The sequence below is a fragment of the Protopterus annectens genome, chromosome 6.part0 (assembly GCF_019279795.1).
Source record: "Protopterus annectens isolate FY-2018-M chromosome 6.part0, PAN1.0, whole genome shotgun sequence".
Classification (NCBI taxonomy): domain Eukaryota; kingdom Metazoa; phylum Chordata; order Ceratodontiformes; family Protopteridae; genus Protopterus; species Protopterus annectens.
Window position 1 is genome coordinate 1,183,048,668 of NC_056737.1, and position 24,246 is coordinate 1,183,072,913.

At 40.7% G+C, this 24,246-nt stretch overlaps 1 protein-coding gene across 2 annotated transcripts in view; it reads right to left on the reverse strand.

The window, feature by feature from the left end:
• LOC122804748 (keratin, type I cytoskeletal 18-like) overlaps positions 1-24,246 on the reverse strand; it is a 94,449-nt gene that overhangs the window by 49,138 nt on the left and 21,065 nt on the right. For both annotated transcript variants that reach the window (XM_044074814.1, XM_044074813.1), the window contains exon 2: positions 10,442-10,524. In XM_044074814.1, the coding sequence (XP_043930749.1) occupies positions 10,442-10,524 (83 nt within the window). The remainder of the gene's footprint in view (positions 1-10,441; positions 10,525-24,246) is intronic.

The window sequence follows — 24,246 nt, forward strand, 5'->3', positions numbered from 1 at the left end:
TGTACGTAACAGCATATTTTAATGTGACACTGTACGTAAAGGCATATTTTAATGTGACACTGTACGTAAAGGCATATTTTAATGTGACACTGTACGTAAAGGCGTATTTTAATGTGACACTGTACGTAAAGGCATATTGTAAACCCAGGTTGTCAGGAAGCACGAGTTATTCTGTAACCAGTTATACAAACTGTAATAATATCTTCGATGCTCAATTTGTAAAGAAAGTGGAATCCTTAACGTTGACTCCTCTCACTGTATAATTGCTTGCAATGGTACAACACACAATTAGAAACCACTTTTATGTTTCTTCTGTCATTTTTCCTGTGGTCGTTAGCATATATTATACTAATCGTAAATTAACTTTACTCTGGGATTCACTGGTATGACCCTCCTAGATAAAGGAGGTGCGACATGAGAAAGGTTACTGGTAAGGGGTGAAATGTCATGTGACTCAGCCGCCTTAGACTATCTACGAATCTATTAATCTATGACTCTGTAATACTTGCGCTGGCTGTGGCTTGGCTGAAATAGCTTTTATAAATCAATCCATTCTTGTGGTCAGCAAATACTAAATATATCTGACAGTTAATTATTACTTCTGAGAAGGGAAAATGTGTTAATCAGTGCAATAAATGGTCTACCTAAAATACATAACATATGTTTTACATAAAATACATAGAGCATGTCCTACAGAAATACATAACACATGGTCTACATAAAATGCACTTTGCAAAAATGGAAAGGAGTGTTGTGAAGGCCTAATTATTCAAAATATAGTAAGCATGGGAATATGTCGATACAAACTATAATGGCCTAACCAAAAATAACACGATAAACATTCTCTATCATGAAACGGAATTAAACTGAACATCAGAAAGATAAAATAAAACAAAAACAGAGAATTAAGTAGTCTGTATTACCCCAGAAACAGACAGACAAGGTGCCAAAAATTAATTGTGGAAAACCTCATACAACTGCTAATATATATTTTTCAAATTTGTAAAAAATATGTCAACCAGAATTTCACATTTTCAGTTTCTGGTAAGATCTACTACTACATATACAGACACTGCAAAATGCTGACACACATCTGTGTGTCTCTGACAACTCCTAAGTTTTGTAAAATGAAGTTAGTGCACTGATGAAGAATATGTAACACAGCAGAATCATTTTAGAAAAGTGCATCGTGGATGGAACTCGTTAGGAATATGCTAAGCATTACCAGCAGACTATGGCACTGTGATGTCAGTCCAGTATGCATTTAAAGAAATAAAAAAATGGGGTGTAGCATATCGGAAGAGCTCACATGGCATTCTTGCTCTGCTGAACTGATCCAGCTCTAGTGGTGAGCCATGAACAAGCTTTGCCACCACATCCATATGCCTTACATAACTAGCATCGCCTGAAAGTAAGCAGTATGTTCTGAAATGTGGCAGTACAGAAAACTAAAGATGGTATACACTGTGCAGAAATTACCCCAAGATTTGACTGGCCACTGTCCCAGTAAAAATATGATTACCAGGAACAGAATAGGGTCAGTCACCTGCTAGGAGACATATTGCCTGGTTATCTCCATAATCCTCCTCAGTGTAATGCAGTTTGTAGAGCATATCCCTGCAGGATGAACATTTACATTCTACTATGCTGTTATTGGTTTCCACAGTGCAAATCAGAGCAGGTCCCTTGGGAAGAAAAGGATATGCAGTACTGTTCATCGTGTGACTTTTATGTCACAAATGCCATAAATGGAACAGTTACAGTTTTGGCTATGGATTTGTTGTGTCATTTTTAGTACTTTATGTCAATTTGCTAAAAGAAGGTCATCCTGAAATGTTTCATGTCAGTCAGCCAGGCACCTAGTGTAATCACTATTTTAAGTTAAGATCCACAGTCACCTAAAAATAACTAATTATTATATCTTGCAGATATTATATTCTTCAAATGCAGTTCACTGAATAATAATTATAGTGCATTGTCTAGAAGAAAATGCAGCCTAGACCTTTTTAACATACATTTTACTTGCTCATTCAATGGTTGATAAACATAGTGAATTTATCCTATAAGACATGTAGCAATCAGTACAACACAATAACCAATGTAAATGAATCAGTAAAATACAATAACCAACAGGAAATTAATCACTACACTACAATAACCAATGGAAATGAATCAGTACAACACAATAACCAATGGAAATGAATTAGTAAAATACAATAACCAACAGGAAATAAATCACTACACTACAATAACCAATGGAAATGAATCAGTGCAATAAAATAACCAATGGAAATGAATCAGTACAACACAATAACCAATGGAAATGAATCAGTAGAATACAATAACCAACGGAAATGAATCAGTACAGCACAGTCACCAACGGAAATGAATCAGTACAACACAATAAGCAATGGAAATGAATCAGTACAACACAATAACCAACGGAAATGAATCAGTACAACACAATAACCAATGGAAATGCAAAATGTCAAGAATGTTAAAGTGGAATACTGAACTGAGGTGGAGTGCAGCTCAAGGAGGTTGATAAGGTCATCAAATCCTGCTCAGGTGTGTCCACACCTCTCAATCTCTTACAGTAAAAAATCTGGACAAACTGTAGGGGGGGAGGATAAAGGCACAAAAATAGGGACATTTGTTTTTTAAACATTGCTCTTATAAACTTAGAAATTGATAGAATAACAGGTTTTTCCATTAGCATGAATTTCCTTTTTTTCCTCAGTTGTTTTTACTGAAAATTTTAACAACAAAACAATATTTGATAATAGAAGTATGTCTGAAACTCAAATGTTGTTGTGTCTTTCGGCTTTTCCCAGTTAGAGGTCACCACAGCGGAACTTCGGTCCACTAATGATTGGCAGTAGATTTTTACGTGCCGAGTTGCCAGCTGTGATGCACAACCTTCAACGAAGGTATGCCCATTGACGTATGTTTCCACACAGAAGACGCTCTAGCTGAGAATCGAACAAGACAACATCGTACTGTGAGGTGACAACGCTACCACAGCACCACCACCGAAACTCAAATGCCTGCCATTATTTTCTGACCTCTGTCCTCAATGATTTGCCAAACATTTGCCAAAAAAAACAAACATTTATAAGGAGCAGACCAAAAATATGAGGCAAAATGTAGATGTTCTGCTAAAATCTGGACAGTTGAGAGGTATGGGTGTATCCTGTTAACAGACCTCCCTCTTGTTGTCAATGTCAAAAGGCACCATAAATACAAGAGCTGTCTGAGTAGAAGGCAAGAACGATACAGCCCATAGTCCAATTGATGGGGTGTCACCATACATACTAGAAACCATGGTACATTTGAGCATTCACTGCAACAGATACTTCCTGGCTCAAAAGATAAATAAATGCATTATATATGCTTGCACCTTGAAAGTATGTATGTTCCTTTCCCCTCATTATCATGTCGTCATCTATTCTTCTATATCTCTCTATATATGTGCATATTTGTGTATATATATTTTGTCTGCCTGTCTGTTCATCTGTGTTTGGCATACAGTTACATACTTTGGACAGCACAGACCACGATACTACAAATAATTCCAACCCCCTTCAGTTCTGCACTGCTGTGGGCTCTGTTTGCTTGTGCTTTTGTTAATGTCTTGTCTTGTAAATCTCATAAACCCTAATATTGTTTCTTCATAAGCACACTGTACCTCCAAAATGCAGTCTCAACCTTGCCACAGATCAGCATTTTATGTGGCAAACAATACAGCAGGAAGCAGAGAGTCACCTTGCCACAGCTCAGCATTTTATGTGGCACACAAAACGGCAAGAAGCAGAGAGTCATGTGACAATACGGCAGGAGGCAGAGAGTCATGTGACAATACGGCAGGAGGCAGAGAGTCATGTGCAACACGCTTGTGCCCAGCCCGCACAGACTGACCTGCTCTGTTGTTGCTTAGACTCTACTTATAGGTTCATAAGTTTATACTAAGCTGAAAACCAGCCGGGTTTTTACAAACCTAGCTAAGCACCCCAACCTAGTTTTGTCCCTGAGTTCCTTGCACAGGTATTTTAGAAAAGAGGTAGCTAAGGGTATTGGGGGGGTGATATGTTTGTTTGGAATTAAGTTAGTTACAGGTTCATAATACTTTTAATGCCCAATGTGGTTCATTTGCATACTGAATCACATTAGCTATCCTAAGCAGACCTGAGCCATGTGTCACAGAATACAACATAGGGCAGTGTTTCTTCTTGGTGGATATACTCTGCTTTGCTGTCACAAATCTTTTGGAAACTCGCCTGCAGTTTTAATTTTAGATTGTCATGAAGCCACAAATGAGCAAGCAGACACTCACACTCTACAAACCTCTCACCTGTGAGTATATGAATAACAACACAACATTATCAGGACAACGGTGAGCAGTTATAATGTGAAACAAGTAAACATTACAACCTTGTATATTCATACTCTCTACAAACCTGTCACTTGTGAGTATATGAATAACAACACAACAATACCAGGGCAACGGTGAGCAGTTATAATGTGAAACAAGTAAACATTACAACATTGTATAGCAAGGCACTGCAGTTTGAAGAACTTGGAATAAAATGTTTGGACATGCCAGGTAACAGCAATGCAACTGCTGCATCCACAATGAATTCTGTTGAATAAATGAAATGATAACTTAATATGAGCAATATAATTTGACAACATAAAGATTTTTTTATTTTATTTGCTTTCCAATTGAGTAATACCAGTTTTAAGAGGTGCCTATTATTTAGGGTCTGTTTCTTCATTTCTTGAGCTTTGCCCCAACTGAGGAGATAAAGGTGTGAGACTAATAACTCCACCTGTTCCTAAACCTAATTATGGATGATCCATGGAGATAATGTAAGCAGTTATTAAGTTTTGATTTACCCCATAAGATAGTTGTTCAGATGTAACATATTTTTAGGAAGTTTCAGTCCTCACTTGCCATTTTCTGAACATGGCAATATTACACTGCATGGTGAAGTTCTAAAATCAGTCTGAGTGTACTACAATGCAACAAAATCTTGCTATAAGATTTCTATTGTCAATGATATACTGCCTTCCAGTGATATCTCTAATGTATGTACTGTCTAAACCCATTCGAGCTGGATACATTTACTTTCTCTCTCCTCTCTGGCACAAAAAAAAAACAGACTTCATGAGTTTAAATTTTTTAACTGGACAATTTGTCTGAAAACCGGACAGCTGGCAACCCTATGTGAGACATATGGTCAGAAGTAAATACTGTCTACTGCCTCCTGTTAAATATAGAGCATTTATGGCTGAAATGTACAAAATCACAATCAGAAGTTCATGAACAGACACAAGTCCCCCCATATCCCCCCACAATCACTGCTACTTAATATAATGATCTCTGAGGACACAATTACTCAAACAAAAACATAAATATTTTTGAGTGTGCAAAAAGTCAGTTACTTACCTTTTCTCCTTTCTTTGGTAAACTCAAAGGAAAGGGACATTGACAATGACCCAGGTGATCTGCGTTTTAGTTGTGGCACTGGAGTCTTCAGGGGATGGGGTTGGATATAATGTGCTGATGTATTCCTGGTGGACACTGGGGTGGCCCCTCTTCAGGGGATGGGTTTGGGTATAATGTGCTGATGTATTCCTGGTGGACACTGGGGTGGCCCCACTTCAGGGGATGGGGTTGGGTATAATGTGCTGATGTATTCCTGGTGGACATTGGGGTGGCCCCTCTTCAGGGGATGGGGTTGTGTATAATGTGCTGATGTGTTCTTGGTGGACACTGGGGTGGCCCCTCTTCAGGGGATAGGGTTGGGTATAATGTCCTGATGTACTCCTGGTGGACACTGGGGTGGCCTCCATTCTGGGGATGGAGTTGGATATAATGTGCTGATGTATTCCTGGTGGACACTGGGGTGGCCCCACTTCAGGGGATGGGGTTGGGTATAATGTGCTGATGTATTCCTGGTGGGCACTGGGGTGGCCCCTCTTCAGGGGATGGGGTTGGGTATAATGTGCTGATGTACTCCTTGTGGACACTGGGGTGGCCCCTATTCAGGGGATGGGGTTGGGTATAATGTGCTGATGTATTCCTGGTGGATACTGGGGTGGGGTTGGGTATAATGTGCTGATGTACTCCTGGTTGACACTGGGGTGCCCCCCCTTCTGGGGATGGGGTTGGATATAATGTGCTGATGTATTCCTGGTGGACACTGGGGTGGCCCCTCCTTTGGGGATGGGGTTGGGTATAATGTGCTGATGTATTCCTGGTTGACACTGTGGTGTACAATGGTGACCACGCTAGACATACAGGCAGGTCTGGCTAGTATCTCAATCTAAGGACAGAGGTGGGGAAGCTCCTACACCACATGTGATAGTACATAGTGCCTGAAAGGAAGTATTCCAGCATGTGTGTAGTGGGGGGAGGGTTTATGGCCTCCACCATGAGTTACATCCACATCTGTGAGAAGCAGTGCTGGATCCCTGGTTTACTCACAGGTGATCCAACTTGGCACTTTTACAACTGAACTTTTGAGATTCATGTGGTGAGACTAGGTGGGATGTGACACTGCCACAGAAACCAAGTCAACGCCGCCATCTGTGTATTGTCAACCCATTCTTGTGAGCATGGAAGATGCCCCACTGTCTTATCTTGCTACCATTGTCTGTTACCCCATTTACAGCACCAGTCCTGATAATCCTGCCTTTTGTTTTATGAACATCGTTGCTTCCATACAAGGATTTCTTTTTTCTACCATCAAACAATGACTAAAGTGTCATATGTGTCCCCTGTTAACCACAGGCATTAAAGCTCTTCTTTACAATCCAGATAAGGCCTGGATTTCTTAAAAATAGCACTTTTAAGATGAAACTCAACAAAACTGCTAAAAAAAGAGTAGAGGGGTTATCAACTCTGACAAAGTTAATTTTTCTTGAAATAAACAATCAACAACGACATCCTCTTTTCGTCTGTTCTAGAATGTGATCAAAAAACTTACAGGGCCTATCACTGATCCTCCTAGATCTACATAAAGACATGTTCTGTCAATAAATACACAAAACAATTAATTAAGACTCTTTCAACTACAGGTTTAACTCAAATCATTCCTAATTCACTCAGCATTCCCAGCTACTTTTCCTCATTTTACTTCAGAACTATCTCTTGTAATGCTGTCTGAAAATTTTACTCTAAAACTGACAAGAGTTCTTCTTCCAGAACTGCCACATTTCAGCCAGCCTTTATAAAAATGGGACACTCTCTATGGTGAAACCTTTGGCCTGCATCTTTAACCTCTCCTCTGCATCAGGTTTCCTGCCACCACAGTTCAAACACATCTCCAGAATCATTTAACCCATCAATAATTCAGAGCTATCTCTCACCTGTGCTTACTTACAGAAATCTTTGAGAAACTTATTTATAACCAAATATTGAACATATCAACAAATACAACAAATTCACTGATTACCAACATGGCTTTAGGGCTGGCATTAGCACCAGAACTGCACTCTGTAAATAAACAAACACACATTATTTGAAACAACACAAATAACAGAGCTGACGCATTCATAGAAATGACTAGAGGTTTTGATACAGATAGCCATAGTAACCCTTATTAAAAAATCCAAAATATTAAACTTTGGCCCAGGAGTTCTAAAAGTTACCTCTACCATAGAGTCCTCCTAACTTTCATTGGTTCCAACACCTCACAGATGGTTACTTTAACTTGAGTTGACACTCGCTGCTCTGTTCTAGGACTTATCTTTTTCTCACTTGATCTTAACAGCCTTCGCACTGACCTTCTGTCCGTCCACATTGCAACATAGGCAGAGGACATCTCATAAACTCAGATAAATCTTTTGCACTGTAAACTAAACTACAACTCAACTTTAACCAACTCAGGAATTGGATAACCTAAATCATCTTACCATCAATACCAAAAAAATTAAAACAACCAGGTCAGTTTACCATAACAGACACCTGTTGTCACTGTGTATCACAGACCTACCATGATAGGTACCATGGATGTTTCCAAGACCCACCACTATTCTTCCAACAGGACTCATAGCAGATAGTGAATAAAGTCTGCTCATAACTTAAACTGTGCTTACAGAATACGTAATATCCTCACTCAGTAATCAATATCTGCTATATCCAGAAATATCTGCTTTCAGAACTGAATTATTCCCTCCTATAGCTGCCATTAATTTAGATTCAGATACCTCCTAACTTCTATCTACAGTGAACAAACTATGCAGATTCAGCAGACCACAGAGCCCAGCAGTTTTCTTCTATATACAGCTCACTTGCTCCCTGGGATAGTATACTTCTCTCCACATAAGTCTTTAAACTTATTATTCAAAGAAAGGACCTCACCACCTTCCACAATTCTACTGAAAAACACTGTCCTGCAGACTTAAAAACTTCAGTAATTACATTATCCCATATTCCAAAATTTCCCCTCTGGTGAAAAAAAAATCTTGGCCCAGCCTGCTGGGACTTCTTACTTGCTGAAATCAGAAAGGCTCAAGTCCAAAACAACTTTGATGAAAAAAATTCTTAAACTTTTCTCTTGGATGAGAATAAGTATAAATGTTTCAGTGACTGACATGCAAAGCTTTTTCCTTCAACAGAATTTATTGATGCCAACTGAGGTAGCATGTAAAACTGATTATGAAGAATCGTAAATTAACTCTAATTTCTACATACTTCTTATTTTTGTCATATGTCCTATACTTTGTATATGCTTAATCCTCTTTTGCGTGTGTATTACTGCGTATTATACCATGACTCCTCATTAATATTCCAAAACGTGCACGCTGATTGGCCAGCGTGCACGTTGTAAATCAACTTATACTAATGGAAAAAGGTCCGGTCGCCCGGACTTTTTCCATTAGTATAAGTCTCTTTGAAAACACTGTCTCGTTATCTTAAAAAAGTTTAACATAGCGACACAGGTTTAAAAAAGCAACAGAGATCTCCGTTGCTTTTTTTAAAGCTGTCTCGCTATGTTAAACCCATTTAACATAGCGACACAGTGTGTAAAAAGCAACGGAGATCTTGCTTTCTCCGTTGCTTATTTTTTAAACCTGTCTCGCTATGTTAAATGGGTTTAACACCGCGAAACAGCTTTAAAATAAGCAACGGAGATCTGTTGCTTATTTTAAACCTGTCTCACTATGTTAAACCCATTTAATATAGCGAGACAGGTTTAAAAAAAAAAAAGCAACGGAGAAAGCAAGATCTCCGTTGCTTTTTATTCGCTATAAATGGTTAACATGGGTTTAAAATAAACAGGACATTTGCTTATTTTAAAGCTGTCTCGCTATGTCAAACCCATTTAACATAGAGAAACAGTAAAAAAGCAACGGAGATCTTGCTTTCTCCGTTGCTTTTGGCCACAGCTCTGATGTACTGCGTAGGCATGCGCAGTACATCAGAACTGCCGTGCGGATGCCAGACAGCTGCGGAAGGGCAGCAAAGAGGCATTATACAATGCCATTATTTAAGAAAAGTAATTATTTCCTTTCTTAAATAATGTCATAGTATAATAGCAATAACCCACTTCTGGGTGTGGGTAATGCGGGATTTACCCACAGTTGTCTTTGTTTGGTACCAAACCATGCCAACTGTGGGTAAATCCCACATTACCCACACCCAGGCGTGGGTTATTGCTATATTAATTTTGTTGCTTACCTTCTTCTTTATCAGTAAGTCTTATTCTTGTATATTATATTGTACTGTTTTCTGTATCACAACTGCATTCTAGGTTTGTCTGTTTTGTTGATCCTGGGCCATGCCTGTTAAGGACATTTGGATCAGCCCACCCACCCAGTTAATCAAACACAAAATAGTGAGTCCTAAGTGAAAATAAAAAATAAAGAAAGTTACATTTTCAGTTATTTAAATTTCAACAGAATCCATGTTTTCTGAATGCAGCCTAGCCTGCTAAGCAAATTAGGATTGTGAAGTCATAAATATGCATGCCAGAAAAAGAAAGCTTGACCATTTCAAGACATCTACAGGGAAAGGTTGCAGTGATATCTAAACTAGCATCTGGGAATTTCTCTAAAAAAACAACAGTATTGTTATTATTTTGGTATTCTCACATGCAGGACCTTAAATATTTAGTTACTTATTCAGAAATGTATCTGTCTATGATATCTGTCTGCCTATCTATCAACATCATATATATGACAAGGACCATTGCGTCTTCTTTATGTATAAAATCTAAACACATTTTTATTCTAACATTACATAAAGCTGTAACAAACACATCAAAACACAGCACATTACACATTTTATAGCAATACTAAAACATGCTTTTATGGTGCTTTTTGTAGACACTGTTATCATCATTTCATTCAAAGAACATTCAAAATGGAATATTTTCCAGAACTACAACAATATTGTTACATTTATACTTGTGCATGTCCTCAGGTGTCTTACTTGATTTTGAAGTCGTCTGCAGCCAGTCTGGCGTTATCGACTTGCAACATCAGTTTTGCATTCTCCAAATTTTTGTCTTCCAGCTGCAGAGAAATTACACATTTTACTAAAATGCTGATGACCTTACATGGGCTGTCTACTATAATTTATTCATTATGTTTATGTTTGCTATACCCACTGCTAACTTGTTAAAAGTGCCTGTTTTCAGCCATGAGCTGAATACGCTAGGTAGTTGTATGGTATTCAAACACAGTTCTGCAGAGTGCCCTTCACTGACAGTTCATTACACCATCCCGTGTGGTATTCAAACACAGTTTTGCAGAGTGCCCCTCACTGACAGTTCATTACACCATCCCGTGTGGTATTCAAACACAGTTCTGCAGAGTGCCCCTCACTGACAGTTCATTACACCATCCCGTGTGGTATTCAAACACAGTTCTGCAGAGTGCCCCTCACTGACAATTCATTACACCATCCCGTGTGGTATTCAAACACAGTTCTGCAGAGTGCCCCTCACTGACAGTTCATTACACTATCCTGTGTGGTATTCAAACACAGTTCTGCAAAGTGCCCCTCACTGACAGTTCATTACACCATCCCGTGTGGTATTCAAACACAGTTCTGCAGAGTGCCCCTCACTGACAGTTCATTACACCATCCTGTGTGGTATTCAAATATTCAAACACAGTTCTGCAGAGTGCCCCTCACCGACAGTTCATTACACCATCACATGTGGTATTCAAACACAGTTCTGCAGAGTGCCCCTCACTGACAGTTCATTACACCATCCCGTGTGGTATTCAAACACAGTTCTGCAGAGTGCCCCTCACTGACAGTTCATTACACCATCCCATGTGGTATTCAAACACAGTTCTGCAGAGTGCCGCTCACTGACAGTTCATTACACCATCCCGTGTGGTATTCAAACACAGTTCTGCAGAGTGCCCCTCACTGACAGTTCATTACACCATCCCATGTGGTATTCAAACACAGTTCTGCAGAGTGCCCCTCACTGACAGTTCATTACACCATCCCGTGTGGTATTCAAACACAGTTCTGCAGAGTGCCCCTCACTGACAGTTCATTACACCATCCCGTGTGGTATTCAAACACAGTTCTGCAGAGTGCCCCTCACTGACAGTTCATTACACCATCCCGTGTGGTATTCAAACACAGTTCTGCAGAGTGCCCCTCACTGACAGTTCATTACACCATCCCGTGTAGTATTCAAACACAGTTCTGCAGAGTGCCCCTCACTGACAGTTCATTACACCATCCCATGTGGTATTCAAACACAGTTCTGCAGAGTGCCCCTCACTGACAGTTCATTACACCATCCCGTGTGGTATTCAAACACAGTTCTGCAGAGTGCCCCTCACTGACAGTTCATTACACCATCCCATGTGGTATTCAAACACAATTCTGCAGAGTGCTCCTCACTGACAGTTTATTACACCATCCCGTGTGGTATTCAAACACAGTTCTGCAGAGTGCCCCTCACTGACAGTTCATTACACCATCCCATGTGGTATTCAAACACACTTCTGCAGAGTGCCCCTCACTGACAGTTCATTACACCATCACATGTGGTATTCAAACACACTTCTGCAGAGTGCCCCTCACTGACAGTTCATTACACCATCCCGTGTGGTATTCAAACACAGTTCTGCAGAGTGCCCCTCACTGACAGTTCATTACACCATCCCATGTGGTATTCAAACACAGTTCTGCAGAGTGCCCCTCACTGACAGTTCATTACACCATCCCGTGTGGTATTCAAACACAGTTCTGCAGAGTGCCCCTCACTGACAGTTCATTACACCATCCCATGTGGTATTCAAACACAGTTCTGCAGAGTGCCCCTCACTGACAGTTCATTACACCATCCCATGTGGTATTCAAACACAGTTCTGCAGAGTGCCCCTCACTGACAGTTCATTACACCATCCGTGTGGTATTCAAACACAGTTCTGCAGAGTGCCCCTCACTGACAGTTCATTACACCATCCCATGTGGTATTCAAACACAGTTCTGCAGAGTGCCCCTCACTGACAGTTCATTACACCATCCCATGTGGTATTCAAACACAGTTCTGCAGAGTGCCCCTCACTGACAGTTCATTACACCATCCCATGTGGTATTCAAACACAGTTCTGCAGTGTGCCCCTCACTGACAGTTCATTACACCATCCCATGTGGTATTCAAACACAGTTCTGCAGAGTGCCCCTCACTGACAGTTCATTACACCATCCCATGTGGTATTCAAACACAGTTCTGCAGAGTGCCCCTCACTGACAGTTCATTACACCATCCCATGTGGTATTCAAACACAGTTCTGCAGAGTGCCCCTCACTGACAGTTCATTACACCATCCCATGTGGTATTCAAACACAGTTCTGCAGAGTGCCCCTCACTGACAGTTCATTACACCATCCCGTGTGGTATTCAAACACAGTTCTGCAGAGTGCCCCTCACTGACAGTTCATTACACCATCCCATGTGGTATTCAAACACAGTTCTGCAGAGTGCCCCTCACTGACAGTTCATCACACCATCCCTTGTGCACTGCCAGTCTCGTCATCACAAAATACTGATAAACAGTATATGACATAAATTTGCAGACTAACTCTAAACGTAGCCAAGTGAGCAGAGGAAAGCATATTACAAAAGTCAATGAACTTTAAATTAATTCAAAATTCTGCAGACAAGGGTTTAACTCACAATAGTTTTCCCTTGAATATCATGTGGTTCTCAGAAAGTCATTTACTTATTTATTTACTTCATTTTTTTTCAACCAGGATAAATATCTTTCAGCAAAAAGTTCTATTAATGAGCAGACCCATCTTGCAGCATGAACATATGGACAGTAAAGAATAAGTAATATACCTTAGTAGTGTGACTTGAGAAAAAACGTGCAAACTTTACCCAGAGACGACATCTGAGGGCAAGAACTGATCTGCACAACTTACAGCTGAAAAAAGAGTAACACTAACTGCTGAGCCACTCCAAAGTCTAGTGCTGAAACATAAGCACTTGTACCTGTTTGGTTATACCCACTTTACAAATAATAAAATAACTCACACCAGGGCTGTGCAGTGGTGCAGTGGTGCAGTGGTGCAGCAGTTAGTGTTGTTGCCTCACCAGAAGATGTTCTCTGATTCGATTCTCGGCTGGGGTACCTTCTGTGCAGAGTCTGCATGTCCTCCCTGTATTTGTGTAGGTTTTCTCCCACATTCCAAAGACATACATCTGGAGTGTTTCTCTCTGGGCCTCTACTGAAAACGGGCTCATTCCTGGTAAATGAATAAGTTTACATAATGAAAATGTCACACTCAGATTTTTTTTTTCCTTTTATCTTTCAAATCATGTATCTTAGTAAGTACCCGAAGGGCTGAGGAGGGGATATCATTCTTTTGCAGAAGTGACATAGCCGGTAGGCAACCTTGCTTCCAGTTAGGTTTGCACTATTCATAAGAGGCTCACAGGAGAGCAGGATAACTCAACATGGTCCCTTCCACTCCTCTTCATCAATTCCCCTAATGACCATCCACCAGGTGGTCTCCTCAACAGCTCTACTGCATGACAACATTAAAATGAATGGTTACAACATGTTGAATGGGGTGTCACTTTAAATACTTGGGTATTCTTATACAAACAAAAAATACACAAGCTGAGAATGCCATAATAAAAAGAGGGCAATTTGTTTTACAGAATGGACCAATTTGTTGTGTTACTACCTGCAGCATTATGAAACTACAAACTCTCCGCTCTAACAATATTTTCTGTCAGAATCGTTTGGAATTTCAACAGTAAATGAGAGGAACACCTTACAGCCTGAGGAAGATCATACCTGACATAATGAAGCCTTTGTCTTCTACATTCTGTACACTTCCTGAATTTAGTAGCTCAGCCTATTGGAAGCTTGCATTAATGCTCTCAGCCAATCAGAGCACTGCCAGTAAGTTCAGTAGAAACAACGTCTTTCAGGAGCTGCAGCATTCAGGAATTATCTACACCAGGACGCCTGGGTTTAAATTACTAGCAGATTAGCTCCTGGCATATACTGGTGCAGCCTGGTCACTGAATCTAATGAGGGCATTTAAAGATGACATATGAAAACAGTACCACCCCTTTATCACAGAGAGACGAAGCCTGGCTGTGACTCAGATAAATATTTTTTTCTTAGATGAACAGATGCTGGAGGTGAAAGTCCAGGAGGATGAGAGTGAGAAGATACCATCTTTCCAAATAAGCCTTTAGTTGCAGACTTTAATTTATTTATTTATAGTTTGTTAAATGGCAGATACGAACTGGACCATAAGACTGCACAAACAATAAAGAGACGTACAAAAAGACTATCATTCAAGAGTAAAACAGTCCAAAAATGTTCTATTCTTTGCAAAATAAATAATGCAAAGAATAGAACATTTTTGGACTGTTTTACTCTAATTCCAGTCAGAATAAAAAGAGATTTCTTTCTGGAGTTTTGGTGGGAATGACCAAGACCTGGAGGTGACCATGTCAGCTGTACATCAGGAAATGTCTTCCAAGGCTTTGTCTTAAAGGCCTTTGTTCATTAATAGTGTAAATTACAAAGACTATTAACCTTTGTTGGTCATGTATACAAACATTAAAAAATAACTGACTGCTCCCCAATAACATTTACTTTAGACAATCATTATATTTTTGCTATAATCATTATGGAATTTTTTTCCATATACCATACTTGCTTATGACTGAAAATGACCATTATATTGCTCATTACTCCCATCTATCTGGTAAACAAAACTGAAAACATACTCTGAGGTCACTCTACTATTTTTAAATGAATGGCCCATAAACTACAAGCCTCTGCTTACCAACCATTTTTAACCCACTAAGAACCTTTGAAACTGCTTTTTCTTTGGTCCTCTCAGACCTTGTATTTATTGTTCTGGCCCCCAGTACCCAATGTCCACAGCTGGTATACCACCTGCTGTCCAACTCCTCTGGATTTACTCCATCATTGCTGAGGCTGGTTGCAGATCCTAAGGGTGTCCTGGGAGTTCAGCTCATCTGTGTTTCCATCTGGAGTCTTTTTATGAACTATCCCTTTCTCCACTTCTGCCATGCTCATGGATTGCATCTGAGGGCAGCTGCTCTCATTGGACCATGCTTCCCCTCAGGGAGCATATCAACGAGTGCCCTCTTACCTATGATGGGCATGCCCGTCCCTCCCCTGCCATTCTGAAGTCACTCCAGCCACTAATCAATCTTAGGTCGGCTGGGCCATAGTCAGGGATTTATTCCTTTATGCCACTAGAGCGGCCCAAAAACCTTTGAAACTGTTAATCAGGATGCATTTTACCAATATCTTACAAAGGCCAACACTGAAGACCTTGCAAATATCCATACAGACTCCTTTTAACTGCCCACCACATTTCATCTCTTTGCTCAGCCAAGTTAAATTAATCAAATTAATCTAGCAAGATCTTCACCCAAAATGCAGAATCTTTAATCCTAGTTGTGTTCTTCCACAAACAAATGGAGCCAAACTGAGTTCATACATTTTCCATACTTTTCTTGTTACTAGGAAAAATCTGAGGTTTATTTTCCATACAGACAGGGTAGGTTTCTCATCCTATGGACCTCAGACTTGTGAGCGATCCTATCCTGATCACTAAATGAGGCAGCAAATGGAAAAGCTAATGGGGCTTCTCTGGTGTTTTCTCTTACTTCCCATCTGCTTTCATAGCTTTCTTTTCCAGAGATACGCAGAGGACTATCCCATTGCTTTACTCAAAAATGAATCTGTGGGGCATTAAGGAGTATCTAGTGTAGGAATGGTCACTTCGCCATAGCACTTTCTTCTTTGGCGTGGCACTTTAAGTACCTCATATGTCAAAAATGTCAAAACTTCTATATTTGCCTTACTTTTTAGGAATTATGATTGTTTGGCTAATCACTAAAATGTCTACTGAGAGAAAAACCTAACAGGAATTCACAAAATTAGGATTATGCTAAGTAAAAGATTGCTTGACAATCTTACTTTTTTGTCATATTTTCGCTCCCCAGAAGTTGACCATCAGGCGGTCCTTATGCCTGTCTTCATCCATTGGCTCTTCTCAAGCACTTGTGTCCACTCCTCACATCCTCAATCCACAGTCAGTGCCTGCGAGGACACTGAGGCATCTTCACATCTCCTCACATCCTCCATCCACATTCAGTGCCTGCGAAGACACTGAGGCATCTTCACACAACACTGTACTGCTACAGACGATGTGTTTTCCCTTAAGATCTAACCCCCCTCATATGTGTGCACACAATGGGCACTGCTAAGTCACATGACTCAGCCAACAACTTTGCACCCCCTTGTCCGAAGTCACCACCAGGACTCAGGTGCGGTAATGTGCCCTAGCATGTGCCCCCCTCCGATGTCTCCTCTGGAAGAGGAAGCTGATGCAAGCTGCATAACCCTTCTTTTCATACCACTAATTAAACTTGGGTGTTCTGAGTCACAGTTGGGGTTTTACCTCCCCTGCACCACGCAGCCAGGTCTGCTTCACAGTCTTATCTGAGTTCAACAGCATAAACTATCCTGCTCAGAAATGGCATCTTCTTCTTCTTCTACACTTCAAAGCCCTAAAGTACAAATTGATTTTATCAAAAAACAGGAGCACTCAAATTAAGAGTGATCAGTAAGAATGGATATCCTGTTTTACAGCAGAGAACCTACTAATGTTACAGACAAACATGGGTCATAGGCAAGCACTGGGTTAGCTGCCCTTGTGGGCCATTTTAAATTTTCCACAAAAGTAAGAATCAAACCCTGTATGTTGTGTTTCTGAGGTAAACGCTCAACCCATTAAACTAACTCCTAACCTCTTCTAGAACAACACTGAGTATTGTGCTGTTGAGAAGTATTTACATTTCTTTTTGAACTGCAAGCTTCTTACTTCTGCTTTTCTTGCCTGCATAAATTCATGAATAAATGCATAACACTGAGCATGTGTTTTACTATTGCAAGCCTTTAACATTGTATTAAGTCTTACTGAACAATTAAAGTTCACTGGTACGACAACAAAAACATTGCTGGTGTTGAGTGTGTTCGTATTCATCTCACAGTGGGAGTCAAGTGTAATGGTGCACGTTCTTTACATTTCTCTTGCTTCCCTGGTTTCATTACAGTTAATGTGAGCTCAGTCCTAATGTGTAAAAAAGGTCTCTTATTGTAAAATGCTTAGGGCCCAGAATGCAGTGTGAATGTTAACCTTCTGAAACACTGTTACTGCTCTTTCTTTATATCTAGCTAAAAGTCTGTACTGAAAAATGAAAACAAACATTGAACAGGCCCTTATGGCCTTACTACCCCCACACAGCTGGTTAACTTTTAGCAACAAATGCTCTCTTTGATATTCCCAGTAACCCCCCTCACCTTCTACTTCTCCTTTAATTACATCCATAAAGGATTAACCCCCCCACACACAAGCTTTGCCCGTTGCTAACCATCCTGTCTTTACTTTTTTTTTTAGATTGGTATACCTTTCATGTTTTTATTTGCTGCATTCGTTTATGTCTTAAATTCGAATGTAGATCAATTTATTTTATAACGTAGTTGGTGTAGACCTTTAGTTCAACATTGCACTCTGCTGTTCACCATCAATCTTATTTTAATCAATCACTAAATGAATTTCATTGCAACGTTAACTTGGTGTATGTGAAAACAAAGGTTAGTCCAGAGACCCTTTTCATCCACAGCCAGGGGAAAAAAGCAGAGCTATACAGTTGTATACATTTTTAGAGATGTGTGCATAACAAAATATTTTTCCTTTGGTATAAAGTAATGAGTGGTGTGTGTTTCACCTTCACTTGTAAATCTGCCTGCAAAAAAACTTCAGACGTTTTGCCTTGCTTTAGTTTGTCTCTGCTGTAGCCTTAATTCATTCAGTCTTTTTCTAGCAGCCAGTCAGCCCTGTTCAATTTCACTGGAGAGTCAGATCCTTTCCTGTAATCAACAGGGACAAGAGGTGGAACCAGTCCTGGATAGTGTGCGAGTCCATTGCAGGATATACACATGCCTGCATGTATAAAACAAATGTACAACACTCACACATGGAAACACAATGCATGCAGACTCATGCACGCGCATATAAACATCAGACACACAAACATCACACTGAGATATATACACATGATCACATGGGTATGCATGTGTGCACATACATCATACGTGCACACAGACATTCATGTAGGCAGACACACACTTGTACATCCACACACACATGCATTAGCACATAAGCATCAAACATACACATATGCATACAAACTCACAGCTCCCCCACACACATGCATACATACAGCCATATACACACACACACACACACACATACACATGCATGCATACATACATACTTAGAGACACACATGCTTGCATACTTGCAGCCACACTCTTTTATATATATATATATATATATATATATATATATATATATATATATATATATATATACACACACACACATGCTGTATGCATGCAAAGACAAACATCACACACTCACACATATACACATACATGTGTGCATGAACATCACAGACACACACAAACCCACACACGCACATACAGCTATAAACAATCTGAGTATTTCCAATTCAATTGTCACACATCTGCTGTATTTCATTGTAAACAATTGATTTTGGTAAAACCCACAGACACAGGAAGCATATGCAATCTCTGCTCATACAGTAGAGAATTAATGGGCGGCACAGTGGTGCAGTGGTTAACGCTGTCGCCTCACAGCAAGAGGTTCTCCGGTTCGATTCTTGGCTGGGGTGCCTTCTGTGTGGAGTTTGCATGTTCTTCCTGTGTTCACGTGGGTTTCCTCCAGGTACTCCAGTTTCCTCCCACATTCCAAAGACATGCATCTCAAGCATTTCTCCCTGGGCCTCCACTGAAAACAGGCTCTGTGGAACCTAGTCAGACATTCCCAGTCAACAAATGTAAAATCAATAATAAATAAGTGTAATCATAGTGCCTATTTAAGCTAAGCCTCCAATCCATCTTTTTCATCCCTGTCAGCATTGTATCAGCCATTGCCCAGTATAATAACTAAACTGTGAATTTGCTGTGTGTGTGTGTGTGTGTGTGTGTGTGTGTGTGTGTGTGTGTGTGTGTGTGTGTGACAGCTACAGCTGGGAGGCTGCATTTGACAGTTACTCTAACAATACCTTCAGCTTTCAGCATCTTGCATTTATTTGTATCTCTAGAATGGTTTGGTAAAATACCTTGTGGAAATGGCTGTTTTGTGCTGGGCATCTGTTACCAGACCTAAGAGAAGGGCAAGCCCAGCATGTATGTTTTGGGATGAGTTCAGGTGCTTCTTATTTTCCTTACACGGGTGCTCTCCATACCCACTTTTCTTGCTTTATCTGTATGGGCTCACATATCCACATATTTTTTTCTTTATCTCTATGACCATGGACACCCACATCAGTCTCTTTTCATCTACATGTCCATGTGGTCTCATACCACTGAATCTGTCCTTCATGTGCAGTACAGCTCCTCTCCGGTCACTTCATCTACCAGCCTCCTCTGATAATGTGTGTGTGTGTGTGTGTGTGTGTGTGTGTGTGTGTGTGTGTGTGTGTGTGTGTGTGTGTGTGTGTGTGTGTGTGTGTGTGTGTGTGTGTGTGCCTTTGTGTTTAATGGACTGCATTTTGTTAAGCAGGTTAGCCCCACTAAGCTAAATTATGCTTTACAGTGGGGGCACCACATGAAAAACTCTATAAACTATTACAGAGAGATCAGATAACCAGAGGCATCGACACAAAATTTGAACAGCATATGTGAGGAGTGTTGTGGACAGTAACAGAGCAGTGAAAAACACACATATAGGTATAGGGAGAGCATGTGAAGTCATCCAAGAAAACATGCAAAAGTCAGGATTGAACACCTAGCTCTATACCTTATAGCATTAACCACTTTACCACCCTTGTACTCATCTTGGCATGTCCATGTCCAGTTCTCAACTGTTCCAGCCAGCCATCACTTGACAATGGTTAGCCAGTCCATTACTTAAGCCCAACTCATCAGTAACAAAAATGCATTACTTAAGCCCAGCATATCAGTAACAACAATGCGTTACTTAAGCCCATCTCATTAGTAACAACAATCCATTACTTAAGCCCAACTCATCAGTAACAACAAGTTACTTAAGCCCCACTCATCAGTAACAACAAACAGTTACTTAAGCCCAACTCAGCAGTAACAATACATTACTTAAGCCCAACTCATCAATAACAACACTGCATTACTTAAGCCCAACTCATCAGTAACACCAACCCATTGTTTGTTTGTTTGTTGGTCTTTCGGCTTTTCACGGTTAGGGGTTGCCACAGCGGAACTCCGGTCCGCTAATGATTGGCAGTTGGTTTTCATGAACGCCGAGGTGCCAGCTCGATGTCCAACCTTCAACGAAGGCATGCCCATTTACGCATGTCTTTCAAACGCCCACCCAACCGCGGGGAGGACATGCAGACTCCACACAGAAGGCACTCCTCACACTCCAGCCGAGAATCGAACGGGAGAACCTCTTGCTGTGAGGCAACAACACTACCGCTGCACCACCGCGGATTTTTCTAGTAACAACAACCCATTACTTAAGCCCAACACATCAGTAACAGCAATCCATTACTTAAGCTCAACTCATCAGTAACAGCAATCCGTTACTTAAGCCCAACTTATCAGTAACAACAGGATAATAAGAAAACAAAATGATACTTTTCCCTTATACTGTCACGGTCCTACTCCTAAAAGCATGTTGCAGCACCACAAAAGACAAATGATGTTATCAAAGCACCATGGTGCATGATGGGTAATGGAATGTTTCTTGGTAGGCTAATGCATGATGGGTAAGGAAATGTTTCTTGGTAGGCTGATGCATGATGGGTAAGGGAAGGTTTCTTGGTAGGCTGATGCATAATAGGTAAGGGAATGTTTCTTGGTAGGCTGATGCATGATGGGTAATGGAATGTTTCTTGGTAGGCTGATGCATGATGAGTAAGAGAATGTTTCTTGGTAAGCTAATGCATGATGGGTAAAGGAATGTTTCTTGGTAGGCTGATGCATGATGGGTAAGGGAAGGTTTTTTGGTAGGCTGATGCATGATGGGTAAGGGAATGTTTCTTGTTAGGCTGGAAACATTTACTTGATGAGCAGTTGTAATGCCTGCTGACCTCACTGCTGTTGATACACAGGATGGACTCCTTTTTAATAAATCCCAGACTTGCCTTAGGGATACATGTTTTACTGAGGTTACTAACACCACTGTAAATAGACATGGAAATCTGTGTGAAGATGATGTCACATATCCTCCTTTTCCCTTTATGATAGAAGTATCATACAGGGAAGTTGGGTGCATTTTCACTGACCCATGAACAGTTAACAATGTAGAGTCTATAAACTGAGGCACTTAACTACAAATGCACTCACAGGTATATGTTCTAGCCAGAATAAGGAAATCTACTCATCCCATTAGCAGACTGTCTATATCTTATGCCTTTGCTTCTGTGCTATACTGAAAATCAGGTTAATGAAAAAGGGAGTCAGATGTAGCAAGGTACTTTAGATTCAGTGTGTGTGTGTGTGTGTGTGTGTGTGTGTGTGTGTGTGTGTGTGTGTGTGTGTGTGTGTGTGTGTGTGTGTGTGTGTGTGTGTGTGTGTGTGTGTGTGTGTGTGTGTGTGTGTGTGTGCGTGTGTGCGTGTGTGTGTGTGTGTGTGTGTGTGTGTGTGTGTGTGTGTGTGTGTGTGTGTGTGTGTGTGTGTGTGTGTGTGTGTGTGTGTCTGTGTGTGTGTGTGTGTGTGTGTGTGTGTGTGTGCATGTGTGTGTGTGTGTGCGTGGGCGTGCGCGAGTGTGGGTGTGTGCGTGTGTGTGTGTGTACGCGGGTGTGGGTGTGCGAGTGTGGGTGTGCGAGTGGGCGCACACATGGATAGGGGAAGTGACTGTGTTTATCTGTCTACTTTACTTTTCACAGACTAAAACATTATTCACTGAAACAAATTACTGCAGAAATCATAACTCACAAATACAAGGCTTCATTTAGTTAACTTAGAGAAATATTTTTACAAAGGACAAGTCACCCTGCAACCATCCTTTTGTTGGTGTGTGTGTGTGTGTGTGTGTGTGTGTGTGTGTGTGTGTGTGTGTGTGTGTGTGTGTGTGTGTGTATGGGTGTGTGTATATCTGCATGTGTACATCTGTGTGTGTGTCCAGTGTCATCTGAAGGTAATGGTGTTTTTTGTTCATTTTCTCACTGCACAGATTGTGTTATTAAGCCAGCTGCCTCTTGTTTTTGTTTCAAAGTTATCACCTGAAAAAACAATGACGTTTATAAAAGACAGAAAGAACAAGTGTTTCTTTTTCTTCATTGCTGTCAGAGATTACAACTAACAGTGTTTCTGGCGGTTGTAAATTGGACTTGCGTGACAGATGTGGCAGGACCTGAAGTTAATTTTAATGACACTTGTAAGTTTTGTAGACAAGTTTTGTCTCTCAGAATGTGATCATGTAATCTTCTTGCCTATAACATTCTACTAAGTTTTAACTTTGCATGGAACATCTGTATCAGGAGAAGCTGACCAGTTCTAATCAGTCCGCTCAGAGTTCTGGGCTTCATTTGGCAATGTTCTGTGAAGGAAAAACACTGAACTTTCTATTCAGGCTATAGACCAAGCAAAATTAAAGACAGCTTTTAATGTGCTCACATTACTTAAACGTAACAAAATGTTTCACATTAGCTGTGCGACTGCATGAGAGGAAAGTGCATGGAGCAAAACAAGGACACTGTGGCAGTAAGGAAGCACAGGGGTGTGGTGACTCTCTTATCTGACACACAGCTCATGGTTGCTGCAATACCCATACCTTGGTGATCAAGCGCCTTTTGTGCAAACAGCACTACAGGAAAGTAAGAGCAATTCCTCTATCAACACCGGCATTTTAACAGTCACCCACTAAAGTGCATTATGGGCATAAAGGTCCTGCACCATTATGGCACAATATTTCCTCAGACAGATTTTGTCCTGTCTATGACTCATGATGTGAAATCCCACATGCACATATCTGGACATCCACAGCTAAGCTCAGAAGTAGGTGTGGTATAATGTTTCCAGACACACACACACGCACACATTTGCACACAAACACACACACGTACATACACACACGCGCAGACACACACACACACACACACACACACACACACACACACACACACACACACACACACACACACACACACACACACACACACACACACACACACACACACACACACACATGCAGACACACACACACACATACATGCAGACACACACACACCGTACCGCACTGGCACAGTATTTGTAGCATTATTCAGATTACTGACTTCTGGCGAGGTGAACGTTTCTCCTTGCACGGCACATTTTCCCCTCTGTTTAAGAACTGATCTTGTTCCAGGAGCTCGTATGAGAGTCTGTGTATCACTCATCAGAAATCTTAGTGACTTTTACAGCAAAAGCTTTGCACTCAAGGATCAGGTGCACAAGCCTGATATCTATGACATTTGTGGGTTTCTCTGACAGTGGATAATAGTCTTGTCTTGTTGACCCTACAGATTTTTTAGAAAACTTTTTGTAGTTTATGGCCAGGAGTTAGGGGCAGCAGTGATGGGATGATACTTTTTTATTATAAAAGGACTCCAGGCAACAGGTATTGATTATAGTGATATATTAAAGCATGGTGACCTCAAATACCTTTTGTCTGACATCCTTGATCGGGGCACCAGCAAGGTG